The 13214-nt window shown below is 37.3% G+C and overlaps 1 protein-coding gene across 9 annotated transcripts in view; it reads left to right on the forward strand.

Annotated features, from left to right (window-relative positions):
• Csnk1g3 (casein kinase 1, gamma 3) overlaps positions 1-13214 on the forward strand; it is a 93603-nt gene that overhangs the window by 27609 nt on the left and 52780 nt on the right. For all 9 annotated transcript variants that reach the window (XM_006526230.2, XM_006526233.2, XM_006526232.2 and 6 more), the window contains exons 2-3: positions 5841-6264; positions 13163-13203. In XM_006526230.2, the coding sequence (XP_006526293.1) occupies positions 6087-6264; positions 13163-13203 (219 nt within the window). In that variant the 5' untranslated portion in view covers positions 5841-6086. The remainder of the gene's footprint in view (positions 1-5840; positions 6265-13162; positions 13204-13214) is intronic.

The following is a 13214-nucleotide window of genomic DNA, read 5'->3' on the forward strand; positions in this document are numbered from 1 at the left end:
CTCTCTCTCTCTCTCTCTCTCTCCCTTTTGTTTCTCGCAGTTTGTAATCTGGATTGTTTCTCAACCTATGGGTCTTGACCTCTTTTCTTTTGGTAAACTTCTATCCAAAAAGTATTTACGCCGGGCGTGGTGGCGCACGCCTTTAATCCCAGCACTTGGGAGGCAGAGGCAGGCGGATTTCTGAGTTCGAGGCCAGCCTGGTCTACAGAGCGAGTTCCAGGACAGCCAGGGATACACAGAGAAACCCTGTCTCAAAAATACAAAAAAAAAAAAAAAAAAAAAAAAAAAAAAACCAACCAACCAAACAAACAAACAAAAAACAAAAAGTATTTACACTAAAATCCATAATAGTAGCAAAAGTACAGTTCTAAAGTATCAATGAAAATAATTTTATGTTTGGGGGTCACCACACCATAAGGGACTGTAGTAAAGGGTCATAGCATTAGGAAGGCTGAGAACAGTCTGGGCTTAAACTCAGGTTAAACTCAAGGGTAACTCCTATGTCTCAGTTTCCTGAGTACTGAAGTTATAGTTGTGAGACATCCCATCCAGTGTTTATTTCTTTTTCTTTGTTCTCTCTGCCCTTCCTATTTGTAGCCATTGTTAGCTGGAGGCTGGAGACATTGGACTTTGTTACTGTTGCTTTTGTATTTGCTTTTTATTCTTTTGAAAAAAAACTGTAGGTTTGCTTTAAATAGTAGGAATGTTCCCTCCTTTGTTTTTTGAAATTTTATTTATGCTAGTATCACTTTGATTCTCTATGTATTACTATATCTTCTAGAGGCTCCAAAGGAGAAAATTGTTTTTAATTTTGTTGATTTTAAAGTTCTTTTTTGTTGATAAATAACTTACTAACCAGGAGTTTGCCCGCCTCCTTTGGTAGGGAGAGCATTTTTTCATGTTAGATTTCCTTAGATATCTGGTGATCCTTGATGGTCAGTTTATATTTGTGAAAGAGAGGATTAGGGTATATATTTAGGTTTTTCTTATAAAGCTCTTAAAGAGTTCTGTATACAAATAAAACTTATCAACTAGAAGTATTATAAAAGCTTCATCTATCTATCTATCTATCTATCTATCTATCTATCTATCTATAAATCTATCTATCATAACCGACCTATCTCTGAGCATGATGTTGAAAGTTCAGAGATCATAAAAAGTTACACAGAAGAAACCGTGTTATCAAATCCCAGAAGAAGCCTAGAACAGGGAAGATGGAGCAGGATGGAGGACCCAGAACAAGGCCCATGCCTGAAAATGGGCATCAGTAGTCAAGTAGGAAGCAGTGACTTAGCTGAAAATAGAGCCTAGAAAATGAGCAGGCTTTTCTAACAGCTGAAAATGAGTCCATTCTGAACACTGGACTTTGTGATAGATACAAAGGAAGCCCGTAAGTTTCATGGGTGCGCTCAGAGAGACGTTCTGCCACTGTATAGGTCTGGCCTAGAACGTTGCAATCTTTCCTAGTCTCCTGAGTGTTAGGATTACAGGCCTGTGCCATCTCATGCAGATCTCCAGGGTTGTACTGGAGATTGTGTGTGTGTGTGTGTGTGTGTGTGTGTGTGTGTGTGTGTATGATGTTTTCAGCGTGTGGCTGCGGTGTCTGTAGAGGTTCACCTTCCTGTGCAGACCCCTTGCCATTCCACTTTGTTCAAGACAGGGTCTCCTTACCTTGGCGTAAGCGAGGCTAGTTCTGGAGCTTCTGGAGCTGCCTGCCTGGGCCTCCCTCTTGTCTGTAAGGCTCTGTGCCAGGCTAACAGACAGCACAGGGTCTGCCTTTACATCGGTTCTGTGGGATCCAAACCTCAGGATATAAAGCTGTGGACACGTGCTTTTATTCACTGAGCTGTCTTTCCTGTTCTATACCTGAGAATCTTAGTTTTAAACTATTTTATCTTCTAAAAAAACAGTTTTAAAAGTAAGAATTCTATATTACAAGTTTATGAATAGTTTCTTGAATGTTCTGAACTGAATGAGGTAAAATAGGACGTGCCTTAGTTTCTTAGTGATCGTTGTTGTCATATGCACTTGACTTGTCTCCCTTGCCTGCCATGAATGATCTGCTAGTCAGTTTCCATTGCTTCCTTTTTATCTATCACAAAGTCCAGTGTTAAGAATGGACTCATTTTCAGCTGTTAAAAAAGCCTGCTCATTTTCTAGGCTCTATTTTCAGCTAAGTCACTGCTTCCTACTTGACTACTGATTCCCAGTTTCAGGCATGGGCCTTGTTCTGGGTCCTCCATCCTGCTCCATCTTCATTCTAGGCTTCTTCTGGGATGGAAGGCAGGGAGACCCTCTTAAACTGACCGATACACTTTGACTTTCTGTTTCTGATGTGGAAATGTGTGCTCTTGGAAGACTTCCTATGTACCTGTTACACAGACAGACCAGTCTCCAGGTATTTCTGTACACAAATATGCATCCACAGGCTTTACCAAAAAGAAGCACACTCAGGAACCAGAGTGGTTGTCGCCTCTGGGAAGGGCAGATGCTGAGGAGTGAGAAGTGTATGAACAGCTGTGGAACATTCTTACCTCATTTGTGGATCCTTACATTTAGAATATGGTTTTGGTTAGTCCACAAATTTCAAGTAAGTGAAAAGCTACATATTGAAAATACAAAAATTTACCAAAAGAAAATAGAAAAAAGCAGAGGAGGAAGTTTTTAAATGTTTAAAAATATTGCTATGTTCATTAATTATTTAAAACAGCTGCACTTTAAAGTAAGCTTTTTGCAAAAATATGGAGGATATGTAATACTTTGAGATATACTAAATTATTACGAGGGTGATCATTGTTTTTAATGTTTTTTATTTTAAAGATTTTATTTATGTATATGAGTATACTACACTGTAGCTGTACAGATGGTTGTGAGCCACCATATTGTTTCTGAGATTTGAACTCAGGACCTTTGAAGAACAGTCAGTGCTCTTAACCACTGAGCCGTCTCTCCAGCCCTTAATGTTTTTTTAAAAATTATATATATTCTTATGTACACACATGTGCGTTTGTGCATGTGTAGAGGTCAGAGGATAGTTTGTGGGAGCTTGGAGCACAGTGCCTTTATCCTCTCAGCTAGCCTGTCAGCGTGGCTATTATTTTAAAAGTTGCATTCTGAGGTACAAGGTACACTATAACACAATGTACAGGTTTTTTGTTTGTTTATTACAATTGTTTATTGTAAATTTATGCATTGGCAAATATATAGCTAGCTGCCGGAAACTCCTGGTAATAAAGTACAGGACCCAGGCGTCCACCAGACTTCTCTGCACTGTTGTCCAGCGAACCACTTTCTGTCTCAGCAAAGCGCTGCTCTGATGTCGGTTTCCATGGCTTAGTTCTGCTGCTTCTAGGATTTCAATAACCAGAACTCAGTTGTGCCTGATGTGTTTCCACCTACTCCGGAGTCACATAGTATCCTGTTATATACCAATTTGTTTATCCTTCTGCTGAGAATACTTTGATTGTATCCAGATTTGGTTATTATAAATAAGGCTACAATGAAAATGGGTGACAAATCTTTCTAAATATATTGTTTTATTGATAGGTCAGAATAAATACACATTTTACTTCATAAGAAAATGTCAAGTTTGGTTCCATTGTCATACTATTTTATATGTACACCAGCAATTAATGACAAGTCTACTTGTTGGTAATTTCTGTTAGCATTACTATGGGTAGACTTCTAATCTTTTAAGTTTTGCTTTATTTATGAGATGAAATGATACTTTTATGGTTTTAATTTGTATTCCCATGGTAAGTATTTTTAATTGTAGTATATTAATGTATATTCATAAGTATGTGAAATAATTTCCCTTAATACTTGGTGTTTCTGTTCAGTTCTAATTTTTAAGTTTTTTTTTAAGCTTACGAACCTTTTTAAATTTTTTTTTTATGATTCTAATATTTGTGTTTAGACTTATGGTTTATTACATATCATTCTTTCATGGGTTGAAGTAGGGTTCACTCTCTTTCTCACATTGGTGTACAGTTGTTACCCACATCACTGTTGAATTCACTTGGTGTCTTAGTAGAGAATCAGCGGTCCATTGGTGTGGTCCTGTTTTAGACTCTGCTGTTTCATTTACCTGTTCTGTAGTAGTTCCTTATTGTCTTGATTACTGTAGCTTTCTAGTAAGCCTTGAAATTAGGTGCTGTTTATTTAATTTTGTTTTTGTGGCTTGAGATTGTTTATTGTAAATTGTGCATTTTCATACCAGCCCTAGGGCCAGTTTGTCTAGAAAACAAAGTCACTGACCTGCCACTTGGCATTATGTTGGCTCTACAGACCTTTACAAAAGGCACATTTTGAGGTGTTCCGATCGTCCATGTTTCTGTGTGTAGCCCAGTCAGGGCATTGACACACGTGTCACCACAACCTAGCTTGAAACTGTTGCTGAGAAGAGTGGGCTGTTTAGATGAAAGTAGGTGTTCATGTAGTAACAGCTGACAGACTAGCCCCAGAACACACATATTCAATAGCTGAGATTTCTAAAGGAAGTGTGTCATTTACTCTTTTCAAAGTCTACTTTCTTTTTAGTGCTTTTAGTTTTCATCTGTATATTACAATATATTCAACACATGTATATTCATGTGGCATGGTGGTACATAACTGTAATCTCACAATTTGGGAGTCTGAGTCAGGAAGATTCCAAGTTTGAGACTAGGCTATGATACATAATAAGACCCTATCTCTAAAAGAAACTTTAATACCTATCTTCTCCAACATTTCTTAGCTTTGTGAATTCACTATTTTTAAAGACAGTATGAGTGTAACATAAAACATTTTTTTCCTTGAGACATAGGGATGTTGTGTTCTTATATTACCAGTTCTGTGACTCCTTCCTATAAAGAATAATAAATATTTGAGTAAATGAAGACAAAAGGCAAACATTCATTTGAAAAGTCAGTGTGTATTGTTTTATGAATACTTTACATTATTCTCCTTTGTTATTTTAAAACAAAATTCCTGATTTTGAGGTTTTGTGTTTGTGGTGGATATGGAGATGCCTCAGGTGACAAGGCCCCTCCTGCACAGGCGGGAGGACCTGTGTGCGGATCCCCAGCATGTCAAAAGCTGGGCATGACATGTGCCTCTGTAGGGGCACTGGCAAGGGGGTCCTTGGAGCTTGTCGGCCTGCCAGTCTAGCTAATCTGTGAGTACTGGGTTATTAAGAGACACCGAGGAAGAAACCTCTGTGGTGGTTTAAATAAGAACATACCCCATAGGCACATATGTTTGAACTCTTGGTTCCCAGATCCCCAAGTGCTGGTACTGTTTGGGGAGGTTACAGAAGCTTTTGGAGGTGGTCTTGGTAGAGGAGTAGAGTTTATAGTTTTACCCTGCTTACACTTTGCATTACAGAGAAATGTTTGTTTGTGGTTAAAATACAATCTCTCTGGTGGCTTGATGACGCAGCATAGGGGAATGCTAGGGTGGTGAGTTGGGGGTGAGTGGGTGGGGGAGCACCCTCATATAAACAAGGGGCAGGAGGAATGGGATAGGGGGATATATATGATATATATAGAGAGAGCTGTATATATATATATATATATATATATGCGTGCACATTTGTGCACCCACATTTTCATAGTCATATAAACATCTACACATTGTACCACACATGTATACACAAATATGCACAAATATGTTCTTTTAAAGTTAAATTTTGCTTTTGTAATGTTTGGTATTAAAGTACAGACATAAGAAGTAATGGTTGATGTAAGAGTCTACTGTGTTTTAATTTCACTGGCCTCAACAAATAACTTAAGCTTTTGTCATTTACTTTCCTAAATAGGTATGTCACCTTTGTTGACAATTTTCTCTTCTTAATGTTACAGCTCTCTATCAACAGCAGCTTACATCACTGAGAAGATAATTTTGAAGACATACTTTGCTGAGAAGACAACTGAGAAGCTGTACGAATGGGATGAACAGGCGTCACTTGACTGACTATCCGCTGACGTTTGAGTGCTAGCGTTGCTCATAGGGTACTGCTACCTAGTGATGCACCTGCTCTTACAGTACCCCATTTCATCGTGCTTGTCTTGATTAAAGAATTCAAAGTGGAGTACCGCAAACTTGATATGGATAATAAAAAGAAAGACAAGGACAAATCAGATGATAGAATGGCACGGCCCAGTGGTCGGTCAGGGCACAGCACTCGAGGAACTGGGTCTTCTTCATCTGGAGTTTTAATGGTTGGACCTAACTTTAGAGTTGGGAAAAAAATCGGATGTGGCAATTTTGGAGAATTACGATTAGGTAAGATTGTTTTGTTTATTCCATTGTGTGAAGAACAGTTTAAAAATGAATACACTTGTAAAAGGGTATTCTTGCTTTAGTTATAAGTTCTTTAAGTATGTAGTTAGGGGCTTTAGTTGATCACTATTTCCCAAAATGCAGGTATTGAATACAGGAATTGAAACTTTCTTATTTGTGCTTTCATTTGGAAGGAACTCCCAAGTGTCCGAATGTCTGTCTGTTTGAGAGTAACCATTTTCAACTAGGATTGTTTCTTTAACTGGCATCTCAGAGCATCTACTCATGCTATGGTTTGGGAAGTGCTGGGCTTACTGCAGCTCTTACTGTCTGCTTCAGGAACCTAAAGGAAGACTTGCCAGATGCCACAGAGCAGCTCAGTGACATATTTAGATGTGAGATGTCAATCTTATTCCCAGTGCAGTAGAACAGCTGTCTCCATTGAAAAGAAACAAGGAACGTGGCATGCTAACACAGGAATCAGTACTTAGGTAATTAAATACATTAAGGGCTCTCCTCATTGGACCACCAAGACTGAACTTGAGGTTAAAAAAAAATGGCTTTACAGTTTTCATTGAGTCTCACTTGCTGTTGAAAATAAAACAATTCATATGTTTCTACTGAGCTATCTTATCTTATTATCTTGTAAAACACATTAATTTGTAGTGTCTCTTCTATTTCATTTGCTTTGTGTTGCTAATGTACATTAAATATGAATGAATGAAGAAGCAAACTAATAAAAGCTAGTGACATTCTTTGTACATAGCTATAAATATGATGTAGTTGGCAGATTCTTTTGCATTTAGTAAAGACTAAAATATTTGAAAGGGCACATATTTTATGGGTTATTTTTGAAAGATTGTGAATTAATTTGAATTTTCTAAGTTGTTTTTTACTTGGGAGTTAGAGAAATTAGATTATTTACTTTTTGTTAAACTTTGAGATCATCCATCCATTTCTTAACATTGGCCATATACTGAAACATGTTTATGGATTATTTTTCTAGGCTATTGTAAATAACAAATTTATGAGTGTAATAGAAAAGATTAACAATATATGTATAGGTCTTGGTTATTTTTATTATAGTTCTCTACATAATTTAGAAATAACTATTTTTATAATATACAGTCTGTGTGTGTGTGTGTTCACACAGAACAATTCTAGTGGGCCAACTTTACCAGAACAATATACTAAAATTACACTATGTGTTATGGAGCATTCCTTTCTTTGTTTGTGAATGAACAAAAATAAAACCAATGTGCCTGCTTAGTGTCTCTAATTTTATCCGATGAAATGATTATGTGTAGAATCTAATTGTGTTGTATATATGTGCTTGATACTTACATATTTATTTAAATATATAATCTATATGTATACATTGAAGAGTCAAGTTAATATACTGTAATAACACGTGAGACGTTTCCTGCAAAGATTTGTACGAAATTGGTTGTACCAAAATTGAGCTTGAGTTTATTGTAGTTAATTTCAGCAGTCTAGGTGTGAGGCTACTCAAAGGCAGCTCTGCATTACTGAAGATCCCACCATACCAGGAAGAGCTGCATTTCTGGAGATCTCTGCCCGACTTATAGACAACCTGAGTGGTCAGGGTAGTGTCCTCCTCATTCCCCTGTGGATGGGAGAGTCTCTTCCCTAAGTAGCTGTTTATTGCTTCCATAAACGTAACCATGCGAGAGGGCCTGGGAGTTTGGAAGTTTCAGCCCTGTAGGGTCTAGCCGAGCGTTTGCTTCCTGAGCTTCAGGCTTCGTTCCCCTCTCCAGGAGGGCGTGTTTCCATAGACAGCAAATACATGTATCCTCTCTACTACAAATGTCACTGGTTTATGGATATTTAAGTATTTCACATGGATATATATATATATATATATATATATATCCATAAACATATAGAGCTAAATTAGTCATTTTAAGTTTTCTTATTCATGGACCACTAAGAGGGCAATTTATTACTATCTTTTCAAAGTCCTCTATGGTTTCTTTGTTTAGAAAAAAGCTATTATAAGCATTTTTTTTTGGGGGGGGGTTGGCTCTAGCAATATAGTTGTTGCCATCCATGTAGGGGAGGGTTAGATGAGAGTCAGATGTCTCTAAATTGTCCAAGGTTGTCTGCAGTCTCAGTGTCTGGTTAGGGTCTTCTCTCTTGCAGGAAAAGAGCTCATTGTTCATTATCTTGGCTTTTATCTCACCAAGGTTTAGTGAGAGGCTTCTCCCCCCCCCCCCCGCCCCTTTATTTTGTGTGGTAGTTTTGCCTGTGTGGATGTCCTCGCATCGTGTCTGTGCAGTGCTCTGGAGGCCAGAAGAAGGTGTTAGCTCCTCTGGACTGGAGTTACCCATGGTTGTGAGCTGCCATTTGGTTCCTGGAAATTTAACTCAGGCCCTCTGGAATACCCTGAAGTCTACTTTGGATATCTTTGTTTTTGAAAAACCATTTTGTTTCGGGAGAGCCAGTTCCTAGAAAAAGAGCAATGACTAGAGACTTAGGTAGGACCGTGCCTTGGGTGTGAATTATCCAGTCCCCAGTGTCTTAGTTAGGGTTTCTATTCCTGCACAAACATCATGACCAAGAATCACTTGGGGAGGAAAGGGTTTATTCAGCTTACACTTCCACATTGCTGTTCATCACCAAAGGAAGTCAGGACTGGAGCTCAAGCAGGTCAGGAAGCAGGAGCTGATGCAGAGGCCATGGTGGGATGTTCTTTACTGGCTTGATTCCCCTGGCTTGCTCAGCCTGCTCTCTTATAGAACTAAGACTAGCAGCCCAGAGATGGTCCCACCCACAAGGGGCCTTTCCCCCTTGATCACTAATTGAGAAGATGCTTTACAGTTGGATCTCATGGAGGCATTTCCTCAACTGAAGCTCCTTTCTCTCTGATAACTCCAGCTTGTGTCAGGTTGACACAAAATTAGCCAGTACACCCAGCTTTATGTCTTTATGTCTCACTGTCTTTATCCTCCTATGTACCCAGGAATAATATTCTGTGCAGTGCTATTAGAGTCTAGCCCTCTACCCAAAGGTCAGTGGAACTGTGGAGCCACAATAGTCCTAATGTGTTTATTTTGCGATGCCCCTCTTTCCTTGCGCTCTTGTCTTCTGCCTCCTAACCCAAACAGGATGCTTTACAACCCTCTATGGCAGTGGTTCTCAACCTTCCTAATGCTGAGACCTTTTAATACAGTTCTTCATGTTGTGTGACTCCAACCATAAAATTATTTTCATTGCAACTCCATAACTCTTAATTTTGTTACTGTTCTGAATCATACTGTAAATAAAAAAAATCATAATGCAAACATTAAGTGATCCCTGTGAAAGGGTGGCTCTACATCCAAAGTGGTCATGACTCACAGGTTGGGAGCCACTGCTCTAAGACACTCTATGCAACTCCTTCAGACTTGTGAAAATAGCAAACTTTATTTCTCGGAGTTTCACTTCTGTTTTCTTGTGGCTGTGCCTGATTGACATTACATTGAAAACAAAACAAACCCTCGAACTCAGAACAAGGGTAATAATTCATATTACTTTATGAATTAGTATATTTAAAATAAGAAGCTGTGCCTTTTGACATAATTGAGTTTACCATAGGAGTTTCTATAGCTTTTCTTTATGAGTCTTCTATCTGCATGTACACCTGAGCACCAGGAGAGAGCATCCCACCCCATGATAGATGGTCGTGAGCCACCATGTGGGTGCTGGGAATTGAACTCAGGGCCTCTGGAAGAGCAGCCAGTGCTCTTAGCCTCTGAGCCATCTCTCCAGCCCCTCTATAGCTTTCCTTACTCGTTTTCTCCTCTGTTCTTGTTCCTCACAATTCTTTATTTGGATGCCTGTGAGTGAAAATTATGATGTTGAAATTCCATATGCTTTATAGCTCCATGACATAAAGGTTTGAGTAAATTTATCATTTTTATGTTTATTGATTTTTTTTCTTCAGAAACATTTGAAAATGTAAAAAATGCTTGAAAATGTAAACCTAAAGAGTAGATAGTGGGGGTGGTGAGATGGCTTAGTGCACAAGGACAGTTGTTGCTAAGTATGACAAGTTTAATCCTTGCTACCTCATGATGACAAATGAGACTGATTCTACAAGTTATCCTCTGTCTGTACATGTACTCCACAGCACATCCATGCCATGCCAACCCCCCCCCTTCCCCAGTAAATAAGTAAATGAATGAATGAATGAATAAATGAATGTAAGGAATTTAGAAATTGTATCCCCAAATACAGTAATTTTAATCAATTTCATTTTCTTCCACATAACACAGACCAGAGGGAGAAAGCTCAAGATCTGTTTGTATCTTCATTGTGTGGGCTCTGGTGTCTGCAGGGTGATCTCACTAGCTGTTACTCCTTTCCAGTTAGCCAAATAAAAGGAAGAAGAATCAAGGACATATTCTATTCCTGGAAGTTGGAAGTGTCATACTTAATGGTCATTGGTGTGAAGTTAGTCACACGGCTACCTTAAGCTGAAAATGCCTGGAAAATATAGTTTATAGCTGGACAACTTTTTTTAAATGCAGAGTTAATATTGATGGACAGCTACCTAGTTCCTTCCTGCTTGACACATAATGTTACATTGGAAGGTCATAGTTTTCTCTAATAAATCCTATTCCACAATGTTGTTAAAAAACTCTTCAGGTTCAATACATAGAAAACTGGATTAGAAATCCGCTTGAGATAAAGATATCAGCAAACTAACCCCAGTCCACTTGGAGCCTTAATGGATCTGGGTATCCCCTCCATCTCCCTCCTATCAGACAGACAGACCGACTGTACACCATTCACTTTTGTGTTTAACACATGTTGATTAAACTCTAGCCATAGGACTGTGGCTAGAGTTACACAGGGACAAGACTATATTATATATTCTTTGTTCATGTTTATGACTGTAATCCTCACAGTTCAACCTGACATTTAATATTAATAAAGATGATGCTTTTTAGAATTCAACTTCTTTTTATTTCTTTTCTTTTTTTTTGCTGTTACATAAAAGATTTGAGTATGAAAGCCAACAAAAATGTTGCTGTGTTTGGGTTCTGTAGGATATGTATTTAACTACTTTTGTTTTTTTAATTTTTCCTGCACATAGTTCAGAATAAAAATTATATAAAGATAGTTGTGAAGGGATTATAATGCTTTGAGGAAATACATATTTTTCTGTCTTTAAACTCAGCTGTAAATTAGATACCAGTCCCTTAAAGTCAGGTTCCTCATTGTTAGTAACCCTCTTCCCTTAGATTTCCTGGAAGACACCTACAGTCTCATACATGATGAGTTTAAAAACGTGCATGAAAACGTTTCTAGATTCTAAATCAATTGCTTAAAAATACAAAATATTCTCTAAAGTTCGAAAACTATGAATGTTTGTTTAATGAGTTTCAGAATAGAACTTGACTTGTAACACTTAGTGTTTCTGGTTTGTTAAATCCTTCAAATATGCCAGGTTCATAGCTCTATGCTACTCGGCATTAATGTGAATGACTCCCACTTTTACATACGTGTAGGCAATAAGGGCAATATTTAGACTATTGATATGAATATTATGAATATCTATAAAGATGGCGGTACATCTGAGGCTGAAGTTAGGAACTGCATGAAAGGCTAAAGGGTGCTGTGCAGGAAAATGCCATGCATGAAAATTGGTAAACTGCCTGGTTTATTTTTAGTAGATTTTGTAACCAGAGCCACATTTTTGTTTTAAAAACAAACAAACAAAGTAATTCTGTTTCGAGTACAATAGTCATTTTTTGCTAATTAAAAATTATTGGAAATTGAGAAACAAGATGTGCTACTTTTATTTCATTCTTTTTGATGCATTTATAAAGACACACTCTCTGATTTATTTATAGCGATAGATGCTGATTCATATTTCACATTGTCCTTCCGTCCTTATTAGCTCTTGCTCTCCACAGTATTCTCCTGGGGCTGCAGGTTCTGACCACTGGAATTTTCTTGGCTTAAGGCCAACACAAAGATAATTAGTTTATTTTAAATTCTTTTCATATTAGTGATGTTAACCTGTGTTCTGATTTGTCTTTTACATGCTTTTGTATCTAACATAATTTTCAGTCTTTAGAAGTTTAAAGTATTTCATGTAACCAAATATCTATAAAACCTTGTTTTCTTATCCCCAGAAATGTCTCTATGTATTGAGATCATTAGTATTTTTTTTGTTTTATTTTTTATATTTAACTCTAAATAGTTGGAATTAGTTTGATTGTAAGTTTTCTCAAAACAGTTAATGAATTGTTTTTATTTTATTTTATTTATTTATTTTTTGAGACAGGTTTCCTCGTGTAGCCTTGGCTATCCTAGAAGTAGTTCTGTAGACCAGGCTGGCCTCAAAAGCAGAGATCCACCTGGCTCTGCCTCCCATGTGCTGGGATTAAAGGTGTGCACCACCACTGCCCAGCTTGAGCAGTTTTCTTATTTAACTATCAGAGTTTTTATATATCTGATATATATCAGATTAAATGTGTGGCCTGATAAGATAATATTCTATAATGGTTTAAAAGGAAATGGATGGATGAGTTTTATATTCTTACTTTATATAGGTGTTCTGGCTTCAAATGTATTCACAACTTAACTTGAATATTGATTTCTAAGTTGAATGCAGTATTATAACAAAGTCAGAATATTTTTCTTATAATTGAATAACATGTTTATTAGTACTACTTTCTACTTGGAATCAAAGCAAAACATTGAATGCAATTATTGAGTTGATAGCAAATTTAGCAATTTTCTTGTCATAAGAGGTGGAAGTAAAGGGTTTTGCTTTATTTAATGTCTTACATACTTTTTGATTTTAAACAGAGTACAGATCGTAAAAGTTATGTAAGTTAAATTTAAAAGTATTATCAGAATCTGACATATTTCTTCCTTTTTCAAGGGAAAAATTTATACACAAATGAATATGTGGCGATTAAACTGGTAAGTTCATA

The sequence above is a fragment of the Mus musculus genome, chromosome 18, assembly GCF_000001635.26.
Source record: "Mus musculus strain C57BL/6J chromosome 18, GRCm38.p6 C57BL/6J".
NCBI classification, from domain to species: Eukaryota; Metazoa; Chordata; class Mammalia; order Rodentia; family Muridae; genus Mus; species Mus musculus.